At 42.7% G+C, this 16952-nt stretch overlaps 2 protein-coding genes across 3 annotated transcripts in view; one reads left to right on the top strand and one right to left on the bottom strand.

The window, feature by feature from the left end:
- Nucleotides 1-1006: 1006 nt before the first annotated feature.
- Nucleotides 1007-16952, top strand: part of LOC128080976 (formin-F-like) — a 38934-nt gene continuing 22988 nt past the window's right edge. Inside the window, exon 1 of one of the 2 annotated variants that reach the window (XM_052683838.1) lies at nt 1007-1097. Coding sequence is in view for 1 of the 2 variants with exons in the window: in XM_052683837.1 (XP_052539797.1) it covers nt 13884-13919 (36 nt within the window). In the remaining variant the exon portion in view is untranslated. Of the gene's footprint in view, nt 1098-13683; nt 13920-16952 lie in introns of those variants that run through there. The other variant, XM_052683837.1, reaches the window with a different exon arrangement.
- Nucleotides 2904-6690, bottom strand: MC3R (melanocortin 3 receptor). The gene has a single exon (XM_052683839.1). It carries the CDS (start codon nt 6263-6265, stop codon nt 5291-5293), a length of 975 nt encoding a protein of 324 aa, XP_052539799.1. The 5' UTR covers nt 6266-6690; the 3' UTR covers nt 2904-5290.

Here is a 16952-nt window from a genome sequence, read left to right as displayed (position 1 = left end):
TTCATAACAATGCTCCCAGCTGCACCTTTTCACTGCTTTGACTTTCTGCTCGCTCACACAGTGTAAGGGCCCCTTTGGGTTTGTTGTTTCAGCAGCGCAGTTTTTGAAGGCAGAGAGGCACTGAAACTGCTGCCCAAGTGCTTGTGCAAATCGGGACTGCAGTAAGAGAGTTAGCGTGGATGGGAAAGTGTAACAGCAGGTGCACAAGGCTGAGGGTCTGCAATGGTTTGGCCTTGCCTGCAGCTCTTGGTGCCTTTAAGAAGCTGCAGGTCTAAAGAAATGTTTGTTCCTTATGATATATGTGAATTTGCCCACATTTAATTCAAGTTAGTATTTGAATGCAGCCCCAAGTCCATTATGGTTGGCCTCTGGCTTTATGATTCTTGCAGCTTACCCCCAGAGTGCATCCTCACAATTGTGGTAATTACATCAGTAATGGATTGAAAGTATCATGCTGCTTATTATAGCCATTACAGTGAAAAAGAACTGTTCAGTGCATTTTATTTTTCCTAGAATATTTATTTTTGACATTGACTCAACAGAAGAGTATAGAACAAACCAGAAATAGCAGCAGTTAATGCTTGAAGATGAATACTGACTATTTATGATTTATACAGACAGTTGAAATGGAAGAACCGTGGAAGGCTCTTTGGAGTAAATCTCACTTTACAAATGCCTTCTTTATTCATAATCACAAGAGAAAGAAATGCTTTCAAACAAATTCTATTTGTTTTTCATAAACAGAGAAAGGAAATACATGTTCCACATTTGTTTTAAATTTTGTAGTTAAAAAACCCTCAGAAATTCAGAACTGTTTACAGCAGACAGCTAGGTTTGGCACAGTGAACAACATCTAAAACAACAGATGATATTAAGTAAACTTTGATCACCAGCAATGCTGAGTCACAGCCAAAAGCAGTGATGGAGCACCTGGTGGGAAGGCAGGGCCAACCCAAGTGAGCACAGATGTGAGCAGTGCATCTGGGTGATGGAAGGGCTGGAGCCAGGATTCACCCCTTCCAGCCCTCATTTGAGAGTTGGTATTGAAGGCGTGGGGTTCTTATTAGAGATCCTTATGGAACCATATTCTTCTGAAGGTAAGCAGCTTTTTTTGCCTTTATTTCTCTGGCTGTTGTATTTGGGCAAATCTTCACTTGCTGCTGCCTAGGACTTCGCTGCTCTGCTGTTATTACTGTGCTTTCCTTGGTGTCACACTGCAGAATGTGGAGGTGTGCTCTCTTCTGGTGCAAGCAAAGTTGTATGATTGAGTAACCAATGAGTAGATCTACTTTTGTCATCGGTGTTTTCAGAATGTTGTGAATATTATAGGAATCTGCCTTAATCCTTCAAAGCCCTTGTGATAAGTCATCCTGATTATATATATATATACTTGGACTTATGTTCTGCTGCATTGACCAATACAGTGTTGTACAAACACCAAATCTATTGGGTTCAATTTTCTTATAACCTGCTTGTGAGATACAAACCTCTGCATGTTATGGGAATTCAGGTCTACTTTATACATCACTGCATTAGTGAGTGTGATGGAAATGCACCTTTTGCTCAAATCTGTGCTGGCACCTTGCTCAGGTCTGACTCTAAACTGGGTGTATCCTATGAGAGTGATGAATAAGCATAGTCTTGAAATACAATTTAAACTGCTAATAAACATATATGGCTGTGAAGTTGCAGTGGATGGTGATGACAGTGAGATTTGTAGTGGGTTTTCCTATGCTTACTTTTTTTAATTCCCAGAAAAGAAGCATCTTAAGACAGTAGGAAGAATTAAAAAGAATTGTTTTCCAGGAAGAATTAAAACATCAAAACTATGTTATTGACTTTGGAGAAAATCCAATGCAACTTGTTTTCATCCATCCTTTGAAGTCTGACTTGAGTTGTGACCCCGTTCCCTTCTAGCCCAGCCAATAACCACAGTGACATGTGCAGCTGTGATGTTGTGTAGCTCTTTGGGTAATGAGTTTACCCTGTGCAAAAAGGGCTTCACTTATAACTCCAGCCTAGAGAATCTATCTTCCATGCTCCTGGTTATTAGTGTGCTTTATAAAATTTAAACAGCAGGGTCGTGTTTTAATGCCTTAACTCTAACAGTCAAGATATTTGTACCAGTGGACCAGCAATGACCTTGGCTTACTGCAGAATTCTGTGCCTGGGCTTTGTTATTTATCCATTAGGGCAAATACTTTCAATTGTAAAATATTTAGACAGTTATTGATAGAAAAAGTGCATGCACTGTGCTAACACTACATCAGAGAGGTGAGGTTGGTTATAATTTGCAGAACATGCTGTGCAGAGTTGACTTAGTGAATTACTGGTGCTCCTGAGAATTCAGCTATTTGTCTGAATGTATGGGGCTTTTTTTTTGTTTGTTTTTTGGTGTTTTTTTTGTTTTTGTTTTTTACAAATCTTTGAGCAAACTAATTATTGTGCACAGAGATGGAATCAATGAGTCCAACTAATGGCACCTTCAAATGGAAAGGATGTCATCTCTGCTATTTCTTGCCCTTCTCAAGGGGAACAGGCAGACACCCTGTGAACCCCAAATCCACCTTTGTGGAGGAGAGCTGCATCTCTGGTGCCCAGTGCTGGAAGCAGTGGGAGAGGTGCTGCAGGGGTTTGCTCTCTCTCCTTTCTCTGTGGCTGCTATGCACACTGAGATGTTTTTTTCTTCCCAGTGTTAAACTCTATTTCTAGTCTTGTGAACCAGACCACACAGACTGTGGTTTGACATGGGGTGGTGCACTGGGAAAAGCAAACACGATTCTGAGCGATGTCTTCAGATTGCTTTATTCAACAGATCTTTTTTTATTTTTTTTATTTTTTTGCTTAAGTGTGCAGCACAGTATGAATTGTAGTGTCACCTAAAATTGTGTTTAAAATGAAAAATAAGACATAAGGTACAATAAGAGCTAAATACACAATAACCTGAGGCAGGGAATTGTGGCAAATCATGCTCTGTAGAATTAAGGTACATATCACTGACACCAGGTAGGGATTTTTACAAGTAGGTACAGTTTTGCACAGCAAGATAAGGTCTGTTATGAGATATCCTATGCTGATTTCAGTTCATCTTGATGTACCACATCTGCTGTTGCAAAAGCCAGAGCCAACAAAACAGATTTTACTACTGCCCAACTGTGATTTGTGAGATGCAGGTGTGGGCTGAGAGCACTCAGCTTGACTTACTGCTGGGTGTTGGGATTTTTTCTGGTCACCACTTGAACCATGGCAGAGATGCCATCCATCTATGTCTGTTCTGCAATGTGCCCAAAGGACCTTGGTGTTTTTTTTTTGTTTTTTTTTTGTTTTTTTTTTAATAAATTCTTTCATTTTAGATGTATTCATGAAGTTACGTGAATGGTGGAACAGTGGGAATGTTGGGGAAGTGGAAGGGAATGGGTTTATGGGAGGAGATGAGAACTTGGTAAGGGAACTTCAGGTGTGATGATAGTGCAAGGGAAATGGTGAACAGGAGGTTGGTTTGGCTGATGAGTGGAATGGGGCTGGAACACAGGGAGAGATGGTTCTTGAATCTGTGAATGTGATGTAATCCTCCACAGCATTAGAAAGCTAACATGTCTTCTATATATGCTGTAGGATGCTGAGAATAAAACACATTCATAGAAACATTCTAGGCCAGTGTTTGGAGTCAGTGAGGCATGTATTTCCCACAGACAGTAAGAGCTGTGTTCCAGAGCCAGCAGTAAAATCCCTTCAGCTGGGAGCTGAGCCAGGCCGTGATGTGTGAGGCAGGATGGAGGCAGGAGGGACTAGGAGGCTCTGGTCTACCACAGGACTGATAGTGAGAGCCCCAGAAATAATAACATAGCAATTACACTGAAAGGAAGAAATGAGAGAGAGACTTAAATCAAGTGAGAGCTTTTAGTTGCTCGAAAGCAATAGACTTTGTTTTCCTGAGGGTTTCAGGCGACTGCCCTTACTAGAAGCAAGATACCAGAAGGCTGCTAAGCGGATTTTACCATGGCTTAGAGTTTTTTAGTGTGGCACTGTGATGGCAGCAATACAGCCTATACAATGTAATATACACAACTCATGTCTGCCTTCGCTTGGTTACGAGATGCTACTTGAGGGCTCCTCCTGTGGTTTGTTCCTACAAGAAGCAGAGGAAAAGACTGAACTACTGTAGCTGAAGTCACGTGCTTTATATGCCACCGACTTGCACATAAAAACGACTGCAAAGAATGTGTTGCTTTCTTGATTTCAGTCCAGGAGTGTTCATCCACTGTTGTCAGGTTAAAGCTTTCTAAGTAAAACCAGACTGACCCAGGACATACATTAATCAGTGCATAGAGCCACATCTGCCTGCTAGCAGGTACCTCACTCAGCCAAATGGCTGTTTCTGAAGAGTCTGTGTGGATTTAACGCAGCTTTGTGTTAAATGATTTGGCATCTTAGCTGTTCATTATGTTCAGCTCCATCTTCAGATCCTCGGTCTTCGAAATTCTCAGAGGATGAATCTCGCTGGATAATAATTATCAGAACGAGACATCCGATTTGTCAACATACCAAATACATTAATCAGTGCAATCCACTCTTTGAAAAACTTCAGAGGATACAGTACTGTTATCCCACAATAAGGAAAGTAATTGGCATCTTCAAATGAGTTCACTTCTACCCACTGGCTGTGTAAATCACACTGTCGCTCGCACAGTCGTTCATTCTCACTGAGCTGACTTTACAGGAGGAATAGTTCAGTGCCGGGGATGGTTTGCTTTCATCCTTTTAAGACTTTTCTTGATTTGCTTTATATCAAGCAGCACAAATGTCAGCCTGTTCCTTTATTAAAAGGTGGAGACATCAGAGCAGAGCTGTCACTGTCAGTGGTTTGATTTGATTGTGGGTGAATAGCTTTCCAGAGAAGTTCCTAAGGGAATCTTTTGGGAAACACTGACTTCACTGCTAGAGGCACAGAGATAAAGCAACAGGTGCAGATGGAGGAGAGAGACAGAATATTATTCCATTCTCTGTAAGGTAACATTCACTCTCAGGATTCTTTTCTCCTCATTTCACATTTGTTTCATCTATTTTGCAAGCTGCTTTGGACTTTGCTTTGTTATGGCTATTTAAATAGCTTCAAATTGTTTAGTTGAATCCTTTCCTTTTGAAAAGCATAAGTCAAAGCATTAAACAGGAGCTTTTTTTCCTGTGCCCTTTCTTCAAGAAGTGCTCTTAAAATGAAGCTGCTATGTATCTACGAACACATTCATACACCTACTGTACGCTTCCTCTGCTCCCACACAAAGCAGGGAGCTCACAGCATGCACTGTCCCACGCTCACACCATAGCAGCAACATACTATTTCTTTGAAAGTCTTTCTCATCTCCAGGCTCCGGAAGGCGTAAATGAGCGGATCGATTACCGAGTTGCACATTATCAAAACCAGATAAGTATTGAAGTGCGAAGTGTAGCAGACACAGTATGAATTCATAGGGCAAGAAATGATGAGAATGAGGTGAAGGAAGAAAGGCGCCCAGCAAACAATGAAGACACCCAGCAGTATTGTGATGGTGACGGCGCCCTTCATGCAGGTCCGCTGGGAGGGCACCCCGTCCACAGGCAGGGCTGCGATCCGCTTCACGTGCAGGCGTGCAAACAGGAACATGTGAACGTAAAGGGAGGCCATGAGGAAGAGCATGGTAAAGAACATGGTGATGAGACAGACAATGACAGTTTTGCTTTCTGAGTAGGCAATGAATATGATGCCGCAGATGATGCAGGCGATCCAGATGAGCACAATTAGGGTTAAAGCTTTCTTCACAGTCATGATACTGTGGTAACGGAGAGCATAGAAAATAGTGATGTACCTGTCAATGGCTATAACCAAGAGGTTGCAAATGGACGCTACCAAAGAAATGCATATCATTGAGTCGAAAACATTGTCCATGTGCTGAATGAAGTGGTCATCGATGATCAAATAGCCGCTGCTCAGGATTGCAATCATGACGGTCTCCAAGGCGTTTGACATGCTCACCAACATATCTGCCACAGCCAAGCTACAGAGGAAGAAGTACATGGGAGAATGCAGGTTTCCATTCTTCAGCACTGCGAGAATGACGAGGATGTTTTCCAGCAGGCTGATGATCCCTAAAGCCAAGAAGACCTCAGCTTTTATGAAGACCTGCTCGCAAAATCCATCACTGCTTCTGTTGAGAATTGAGTCATTGACATCTTCGGTGACATTAAGCAGCACAGGCTGAAATGAAAAGGCAAAGTGTGTGCCGTTCATGGTCAGCCAGGTTTGCAGGAGATAACAGCTGACAGAGCAAAGGTTAATAGAAGAAGAAAAGAAAAAGAAGGGAAAGAAGGGAAAGAAAAAAGCAAAAGGGAAAAATAATTCCTTCCAAGTTGCTGCAATGCACCCAGGGTGCAACCAAGCAGGAGTTCTTGTTAGTCACTTCTGCAAGTAGAAACTTAAAAAGAAGAATCTTCCTTTACAGTGCGTCTCGTGTCAGTCCCAGGCTTCTGCTCTGCCTTGGAAGGAAGTGAGCTTAAAATCGGGCATCAAGCTGCTTTTTCTGAAGAGAGAAGCCAGCAGCAGATCGATGCCGGCACCGCGGCTGCAGCCGAAAGCCCCTCTGTACTGCCGGCCGGTCTGCTGCAGCTCGAGACTTCGATGGCAAGAAAGGTAAAACAACGAAAAACCGACCAAAACACTCGCAGGGCTTTATACACGTGTGAGAGGAAAACCAACTCCTACTCGGTCCTCCGCTCCGAGCATCGGCCACTGCCGAGCGGGTGGCTCGCTGAGTGACAGCGCGGCGCGGTCCGCATAGCGCCCCCTGCTGGCAGCCGCCGCCGCGGTGCGCGTTCCGTTCGTCCCGGGGGAGGCGGAGGCGCCTCCTGATGGTTTGGGTTTGTTTATTTTCCTGAATTTGCTCACAAATAAAGCAAATCGCAGATGTGCGGCTCTTGCTTGTTGATCCTGTGGGGCTTTTTTCCCCTCCCCCCGCTCAGCTTGGGAAGCATGTTGTGTAGGCAGCAAAGGGTTATTCCAGGTGGGTCGGAGCCCCAGCTGCTTACTGAGCAAGTTATCTGGCAGTTAATTTGTAGCTGAATTCACTTCTCAAACAATCTCTGGCAGTCCTATGTTCAAGGACAGGGTTCTTCAAGTTCAATTGCCTCTTCTTTTTCGTCTATATTAACCTATTGTTCCGTTCATGAGAATGGAAATTTAATGTTGGTCTGGTTTCCCTGGAAGCGTGTCCAATGACCTCAAGTATTCCTGCCTTCTGACTTCATTGCACTTGAGCTTTGTTGTCATCCCCTGACTATCTGCAAAGTCCTTTTTATAACTCAGAGTACATGGCTATGTGGGATTGCTCTGATATCAGGCCCTTTTAAACAAAGATTCCTCTAGTAACACTCATGGGCAGTTCAGCTGAGCACAGAGCTATGGGATGGATAGGTCTGGGCCGGTGCTGTTCTGGGACTGCCTCCAGTGTTCCAGCTCTTTGCACCTTGGGCTCCTGCTCCGGAAGAGCTCCCCAGGTAGGTACTTCTACAGGAAAAAGAAATTCTGTTTCCATGTGTCAAAGTCTCTCCCTAAATTCACAGAGGTATGTTTCAAAGAAGCTAATTTAAAACAAGAAAATCTCTCCCTTAATCCCGTGGTAGGGCGAAAATATTCCCTCTGTAGATTACAGCAGTTGCAGATTTATGCCTCCAGCTGCTGTTTTTATTTTGCATGGTGCATGTCAGTTGTTTCTACACAACTCTCTTGAACTGATGGATTAGGCTGGAGAAAGCACTTTTGAGATAAGTGCTTCTGCTGCTAAGCAGGATGGGACACTGCTAAGGACTGAGCTTGAGGTGAATTCGTGTCTTGTGCTGTGACAGTTGGAGGCTGTTGTTCCTGGGCTGAGGGCAGGATGGGAGGCACAGCTCCCATTTTTGGTGAAAAGCACCCATCGTTGGGGCAGAGTCCTCCTGGGCTGGGCTGGGCTCTGGGTCACTTGCTGATGTAGGGGTGCTTATGCTATAGGCACTCACAAGTAAATCGATTCCCAGATGTGTTTTGCGATTTGAACTCGAGTCCTGTTTTCCCCATCTGGTTGGACACAGCAATGAATGCACTACTTGTGTTAGAAATCCAAAATTAAAGAAAGCTGTTTAACTTCAGTTATAATGCACAACCAAATTTGAGTCATGATTAGTATAAAGCATGTATGAATCATCATATATGATGCATTGTTTTGAACATCATGGTTTGATCCATAAATAGCCATTAGCTGGAGAAATGACTCAAGGGCAGGAAAAAAAAACAAAGCCAAACCAAAACAGCAGAGCTTGCAGCTGAATCTTTCTTCAAGGGGAACCTTGCAGACATTTTTGACAGGGACTTCTTTTTTCTAGAAAGACCTACTGCTTTGTCTTGTTTAATAATAAAGCAAGCACACAAAGAAACCAACAGAACTTTTGCTGAAAAGGAGTTCAGATACATGCAGGAGGGAGAATACATGAATTGTATTGCATAATTGCAGAAGAGTGAAGGATGCTCAGCCATATCCAGTCCTGGGAGTCCAAACACAAGGGCTGAGATGTACTGGGAATATCCAGATTGACTGAACATGGGTCTCTAAGGCATGCCTCTCTTCTTTGTTTCATAGTGCTTCAGCCTTGGCCAAACATTAATGTTCAGTTTTTGCTCTGTAAATATCAACTCTGGAATGCCCCATCACACTGTTTTAAAGGGCTGCTACAGATTTCCCCATCTTTCAGCTGAACCTGGCAATAAGAAGTCATTAAATACATTTCATCATAATTTTGTGAATGCCATCTGTCAGCAGGGATCAAACTGCCATTTGCACCGAGATGCAATTTAAAGCAGAAATTGGATGTTATATATCAGAATGGATTAATGGCACTATTAGCTTGGCCATTAAACACTAAAAAGTGCTGGCTTGAGCATGGTGGATCTGATTGCAGGCTCAAACCAACTCCAAGGTCTTTGCAAAGATTGGCAGAAGCTGTTTGCACAACACAGAGACTCCTAAGGCCTCCCTCTACGTAGATAGGAGGGGGCTGTTCTGCTCAGCTGTCCAATTCTACTGCTCTTGAAGAGAGATGATTACTGATCGCGTCCATTGCTGCGCAAAATGGACAGGCTGCTCTAATATCCACAATAACATCTTCTGGAGATGCTGCTACAGGAGAGTGTTTGCATCCTTTTGGAGTGGGCTCACTCAGCTTCCATTCAGCCCTGGCTGCTGGCCTTTGTGCTCAGTGAGGAGAAGGGACGGTCTGGTAGTGATTGCAGTGAAGTGGTATTCAGATGAGTATTCTATAATTTCAGCTAGTTAGCAGGTTTATTTAACCAGTCTCAACTTTTGGACATTATAAGCAATTTTCTTTCTCATCCAGGTAGAAAAGGAGACAAAGCAGACCTGATTGCAAGACACTTAGCAGCACCTGCAGGTGCTTTGTCATGTTCAATGGACTTTAAGTGCTTCAGACTGATAACACTGAGCGTCGGTTTTGTCCTCTCATGTACAGGTTGAAAGACAAGCAGACCTGATTGAGCCAGCTGCATTCAGCTTCACTGGTGCCAAGAATCCCCGGAGTATTTCCGTTGTCTCTCTGCAAAACACTGCAGCCTTTGTGTTCATAAACCTGTCCTGCTGTGCTGGGGCTGAGCACTGTGTACGTTTGTTTGTCTGTCCAGCTAACGGGGCTGGCTGCTCTCCTTCCAGACCCTGCAGGTGACCAGAAGACTTTGGATACAGTCACAGCTCGATGAGGATTTTACTGAGATGTCAGGAGCCGTGGGTAGGTGAAGCAGCAGAGCCTCCATTTGTTGCTGTGCTTGGAGTCCTGCATTGCTTCCATCCAGATTAAATGCACATATAAGGACAGGAGGTTTTTCAATAAATTCTCATTTCAGAGTATGGGACTTTCCTGAAATCAGTGGGAAACTACCATAGGTAGTTTCCTCTTTCTGGCTCTGTATGGGAGCTCCCAGACTGTGTGTCTCACCAAGAACATATCCCTTAATTTGAACTACCAATTAAACCTAACTTTTGCCTTGTTAATTTGGTGCAGTCTTTCCTATTCTGTTCTTTTGGTGTTCAGCAGATGTGACCTCAATGCCATCGTATGGCTGTAAATAGAAACCCATCTTCAGCGTTTTTATCTGCTTTGCTCTTTGTAAATAATTTCTAGAACAGAGTGGCACAACCTTTACTTAGTACTTATGATGTAGCTGTAAGTTGGACTAGTAAAAGCTTATGTGCCAGTTTATTTAACCAACGCCACAGGCACAATCATGCTGGTGCCCTTCAAAAACAAGATGAGATTTAGAAGAGAGGATTAGAACATTTCCCTTCTCTGGGATTCGCAGTGTAAGCTGTATATCACTATGTGTGAACAGGGTCCATGCATATGGAATGTACTTGCACGCATAGAGAGAGCTGTAGTCTCCAATAAATGTTTGGTTTTTGTGACCTTCCTGTCTAAAGCCTGCAGCAGGTTTGTGTGCACAGCTGTGGTCAGCTGCATGTGCAGCTTCAGCCCTTGTCCCTCCTGTGCTGCAGCCGTTCTGCACACAGACTATAATGCCTTACATCTTGGGTCAATTAAACCCATCTTTAGGGCTTTTTGTTTTAAACTTCGTTGCTGCTCCGCTTTTCTTACCAGCCTGAGATTAGGGAAGTGTCTGGTGCCATCTTGTGTCGCAGAGGAGTAACAGAGCTGTCTACTAAAGTTTCTTATTTGGAATCCAAAGTGTTTTTAACTCGCCTAGCTTTAGGGTTTGTCACTGGCAGCTGCCCCAGCATCGACAAAGCAAGGCACAAGGTGACCCTGGGGATGCAATGCAAAGTACATTGAGGGCGTTGAAAAATGCGTCACAATGGGGATGTGTGTAGTGTCACCAAGGCCAGATAAGCAAGGAGGTGTGGGCAGCCCTTGTTACTGTGACCTCAGGTGAAGATCTCTTGTTTTCAGAAATACGCAGATTCTTTTTTTCCCTTTTCCTCCTTCCTTCTTTTCTTGATGATGACAGTGGTCTGCTATCAGAGGCAAAATTGTGACGAATGTGAAGAGAATATTTGCCTTTACAAAATATGACAGAAAATCCCCTAGAAAGCCAGGAAGGCTCCAGTCAAGCACCAGGTGTCACCTGTTCAGTTTAATGGTGAGCACATCACCTGTCTCCCAGTTCCCAGGTTGCTGCCACAGAAGAGTACAGGAAAGTTGTGGAGCTTGTTGTGCTCAGAATCCAATTAACTTCTCCAAAAAGCACCTGTTCCTTGGGCTTGGTTTCCAAGTCACAGCTGTGAAGTGAACAGCACAAGGCTCTCTCCTCTCCTCTCCTCTCCTCTCCTCTCCTCTCCTCTCCTCTTTTTTTTCTGTACAGAAATACGTTATTTCAACTTCCAGCTTAAGGAATGTACGCAGACCCAGGAGAAACGAAGCAGTCCAGCATTGTGGGCTCGGCTGCGGGTTCGATGGGGGATAATACTGCAGCAGCAGCACTTGTGTGAGGGCTGCGTGCTGAGCATCCCTAGGTGTCACCCTCGAGTTGAATTTAGCTTTGTGGTCTCTCACGCTTGTCAGTTTTCATTTAAAATCATTAATCTTCCATTAATCTCCCCACCTCCTTTATTTTCTTGCACATAACGTGCAGGGGATCTCTTGGATCAGGGGAGCATCATCTGTGTGCATAAATATTTTTCTTGCCTTAAAGCAGGATCAGAATTGGGTCAAATAGAAATACCTAAAACTTGTCACGCCATCAATTTCTGTGCTGGGTGCTCACTGGGGAAAGAGGAAAGGACAAAAAAAAGCTTAAAAAAATGGTTTCCTTCTGAAATGGTGGGTTGGTTTTCCAGTTTAATTCAGTGCTTTCTGGCACAGTCTCTCCATCACATCAAATGAAGAGGAGAAACACTATTCCACAGAAAAAAAAAAAAAAAAAAGGAAAAACCACTTAAAAAAGATAATTTTAGGCTGGTTTGCTCATCCCTGTTGGTTCAAAGCCCTTTTCTGCACTGTATTCCTCCTCACTGGAGTGTGGTTTGTTTAAGTAAAGGATGTTCCCATGTGTTTGCTGCAAAACAGGATCCTGGCATGTTCGAATCAATTAACTTAGAAGAAAGAAAGAAAGTTACTCCAGATCCTTTATTAAAGAAAGGTGTAATTAATGACTTCAGATTAATTAAAAATGTTTGCTCTGAAAGTGGCACTGGGCTCTGATCTGGTACTTTGTAACCGCATAGAAAGTGCTGTTCAGCAGAGAGCAGGGAGAGCAAGACTGCCTGGTATCTCTGCAGAACCTCCCAAAAGAAACCTGTCATTTTCCTATTCTAAAGTATTCTGCACTGCCATAATCCCATTATATAAAACAAATTCCTCAATTCTTTCATTTCAAAAGAAAATGGTCGTTCCTCAAGGACTGAAGTCTCTAAGGGGGAATAGGCTGGTACTACAAATTTCATTTTGGATGAATTAGTTGCTATTTTATTTTATCCAAATGGCCTCAGATAGCTGTCAAAGAAACGTGCTTCCCATCATTTCACTTTCCAGTTTAGTGGAAAATTTCCAATCTGTCATGCATGGCACAAACCAGTCAGAACTGAAAGCATCAAAGGACTCACAGTCCTTTTTGGAATATTTCTTTGGAAGGTCTGGATGTAGTTGAGCTGTGCTACTTTTTTTGCCCTTCATTAAGCTAACATTCTTTCAGAGAGTAGGACGTATTTTTTAATTAGTTCAAATGTTAAAAAATTGTTTTTATTACGGCATATTGACCTTTCTTTTAATTAATTCTTTAATTAATTCATGCAGTGATGCAAGTGCTGGGACAGCCTGGATTCACAAGCAATCTCTTGGCAGCCCATTCTGAACAGAGCATCTCAACTTCCTCTCCTCCTGCTTGTAAGGTTATTTCTAGCTCAGTGCAGAAAAGTGAAATGAGACCCATCATCAGAACAAAACTTCTTTTTTCGGTTGCTGGCACAATTTTCAACATATAATTTGTTATATATATATAGATAGATACAGATATTTGATTTTCCTTTTTGCCCGCTGTTGCACAAGCAATTCCAAACTGTGGTGAATCTCTCTCTCTGCTGTATTTACTCAGACCTTTTAGCCTCTGAATTGATTTTCATATTTCTTGTGTCTGGATAGAAGTCACCACATAGAGGTGGGGAAACCAATGTGTGCTTTGTCTGTACCTGCTAAGCAGTGCCTGTTGGACTTGTGGTAAGGTGCCAGGAATGCCTTCCTGATAATTCACTCTTCCAATTGCTAGATTTTCCCCTCTAATACAGATCACAAAGGCATAGGTTAAAGTGCTGCTGATTTTTACAGCAATCTTGTGAGAGAACCTGCAGGTGTGTTTGTGCTTGGATCCAACACGCATGTATTTGTGCTGGAGTTTGAAGATGTGTGCTGATGGTGACTGCTGTGCACAGAGATATGGCTGTGAAGATCAAGGTTTGTGTTTGCAATTCTTTGGGCAGACTTTTTTACACTGAGTGTGGAATTTGCTTTGGTAAGGAATGTGTTGGCTGTTCAGAGAGATGCACCGTGCAGCAGTAGATCAGAACATTGGCGTTCATGGCTCAGTGACTTCAGGAAGCCCCTGGAACGTAAATATCAGTTCAAGAAAAGCAAACAACTTCTACTTTTTTGTCCTTTCACAGAGCTGCTATAAGGAAGTAATGTTTCTTTCAGTTCTCAGCACAAAAGGAAGTAAGGCTTAATAAAAACTGTGGGCTGCAAGATTTCATGAGAGAGGCAGAGAAAACAGAGGAGAGCGGTGCTGGGGAAAAGCAGGTGTGGTTAATGAACAGTTTGTAACCAAATGGGATGCTGGTGAAACAAAGAGAATCTCCACAGCCATGGATAACACCAGAACACAAGATGCTTTTTCACAGGTAAAGGCAGAAGTGGTGATGGCTCGTGTGGAAGTGCTCTCTTGTGCATAATGGATGAGATTTGTATTTTGTTGGTAGGAAATCTGTAGTGATTGTTCAGTGTAACTGATTATGATGTGGTTTGAGCTTAGGCTGGTTTAATAGCTCGGAAAGTGTTTGTGGATGGTGGGTACAAAACAGTGTGCTTTTGGACTGGGCATATGTGAAACGTGCAAGGGTTTTCTGATGTGAAAAGGGGACAAAGGGAGAAAACCAGCCTCTCTGCTGCAGTTAGAGAGGATTTATTAATACTGTATATTCTCTGCACTAAGAATTTCCATAAGATAATTGGAGAGTGGGAAAAAAAGTGTTTTGCATTGTAGGTAAAAGCAGTTTTTGATAATCATATTGGTATTTGATAAGATTGATATGCTAGAACTGAAAATACATCAGCTTGCAGCACTGCTGAATTTGTCACAGTGTTCCTGCATGATTTATAGTCTCTGTAGCATTCTGCTTGTTGCAATACTTGTATGTATGAAAGTCTGCTACCTGGTGAAATAAGTGGTGGAAAGTTCTCCTTTCAGTGGGAAAACTGATAGCACATACTGGTGGAAAGTCCCTGGGGTAAAGAGCAATTGGTGGAAGGAATGTGTTACATGAAGGCTGAAGGTGATGGAGTGCTTGGTTCTGAGCATGTTCCTGTGTGCTTTGAGAAGAACGGGAAAGCTGAAGAGAATCCTGTCCTGTTTGCACAATCCTACTTTTCACTGAGAAGTGTGAGATGTTCAAGGAAAGATTTGCGAGATGAGGCTTGAGAAAAACCCAGGGCATAAATGGCATAAATGAGAACAAAGCCTTTTTATTGCTCCCGGGGCTCTCACAGAGGAAAAAGGGCACAGGCCAAGTTTCTGCATTTGGTTCCCTCCCTGCAGCATCAACGTGGCTTTGGAAGATTTTGTAGAGGGCAGTGCAATGGGTCCTGCAAAGACTGAGTCATCTAGCTTGACAGATATTAGTGGTTTCACCTGAAGTAATAACAACTGAAATGCAATAGAATTGCATGTCCTGTCTTGCACTGCTTGTTATACTGACATGCAGAGGGACTGGGGTCTATCTGGAGAAGCTGTTGGTGACAGTGGGGTTGAAAGGACACAGATCCTGTCCTTTCCTCACTGTCTACATACCCACGTATTTACCCTTTAGCACTCATGTGCTAAGCACAGTCTGAGGTGCAGCTTACAAATCATTGCTTTTGTTTCTTACTTCAAGTACTGCTGGGGGGATCAGAGCAGAAAATGGCCAAATATTTGCTACCAGAAAGGGCTCACATCAGTGAGAATCACAGAACAGGAAACCATAACCAGGTGTTGCTACTTTTTCCTTTCCTTCCCTCCACAGTGGTTCTACGTTCACCAAAATATTTGCAAAGCCGAACTGAGCCTGAGAAAAACATCTTGAAGGTTTTTTTTTGTGAAATCTTTTTAAAATTTGATTGTACATCTCCCCTGAGACTTTTCATCTAAGTCTTCTGAGGGCTGATAGTTCCATGGAACAGATTTTTTTTAGATTTTCCTCCTCACTTTGTTTTTATCAACCACCTTAAAGTTCTTCATCCCCATGGCTTCCCATCCAATTTGCGTTAGAATTTTAATTAAGGGCCATCTCTCTTAGACGATGTTTTCTTTTTTGGGTCTTTTCTAAGGTGGCTTAAAGCAGATTTTCACTGGGTATATACATACATATTTGTCAACAGATCAATTCCATTTAGATAAGGATTCTGTATCTCCTGATCTATTTATTCATAGACATGTACACAGGCTCAGGACGTGCTCCTGTAGCTTTGGGGATGGGCTATTTTTATTGGACAACAAAAATGAAATCTGATTTTCTCTGGACCTTGTAGGTCCTTGAAATCCACTCCTTGCCATGGCAGTGTTGGTTGGAGCAGAGGATTTGCAAGGCAGTTCAGCTTCCTTGGTTCTGCTGTTGTTTTGAATTAAATGTTTGCAGGTTCTGCAGAACTGCCAGTTGAGATGTGCTAGTTTGTATTGCATGCTGTACTGCGTGCATTTCACTCCATATATTCATATTCTAGATTCCTACACATTTTTGAGGCTAGCTCTTTAGGATTTTTTTTTGTTAGGGTACTTAATCACTAATGCATAATATAATAAATTGAATTAAAGCATGTTTGAGCTCCTTTATAACCTATCGAAAGTGGCAGAATTTCCATTTTTGTCTGGAAATCAAGCTACTATTTGATTAATACCTTCCTTGAATAAATGTTGACAGATATTATTCAGACAGCTCTAGATCTGAACAAATAATGCAGAACATTATTACAGATGCATAATTTATTTGATGAATAGCAGCGCTGTATGACAAATAATATTAGTCTGTCACTATGACTGGCTACAAAAGAAGGTATTGCCACACATAAATGTCACATCAGTCATCTTTATTGATATTGCGTGGAAATTACAAGTGAAGGTTTTTTGGATAACCCCAGTTATCATAGAATCACAGAACGGCCCTGGTTGGAAGGGACCTCAAGGACCATGAATCTCCAACCCCTCTGCTACATGCAGGGCCACCAACCTCCACATTTAATACCAGACCAGGTTGCCCCATCCAACCTGGCCTTGAACACCTCCAGGGATGGACGGGGCATCCACAGCTTCTCTGGGCAGCTGTTCCAGCAATAAGAGGCCTGTTCCAGTTGCAAGAGACAGCCACTCCCCTGCAAACACATGGGACCACATGGTACATTTTGGACCAAGTTTGAATGTGGTGAAAGTGAATCTGTAAGGAGATGAAAGTCTGAGCTGGAACTCTTAAAGCAACCTAGATTGCGTCTGCTGTCTTTACAATCATGTAAGCAACACGTTCAGCATGCAGGCAGTGTTATACATGGGATTGTGAAGAAGGCAAAATGTCCCTAGTAAAGTAAACCAGTGCCTTTGATTTAAATAGAAAAAAAAAAAAGCAACCTGTTTTCTTTAGAATCACATCTCAGAGAAGGAAACTGCTACTTGAAATTTCATAAGAGAT

This window comes from Tympanuchus pallidicinctus, unplaced genomic scaffold (genome assembly GCF_026119805.1).
Source record: "Tympanuchus pallidicinctus isolate F22 unplaced genomic scaffold, pur_lepc_1.0 scaffold20, whole genome shotgun sequence".
NCBI lineage: Eukaryota > Metazoa > Chordata > Aves > Galliformes > Phasianidae > Tympanuchus > Tympanuchus pallidicinctus.
The sequence above is the reverse complement of the archived record's forward strand: the minus strand, read 5'-3'. Positions and strand labels throughout refer to the sequence as shown.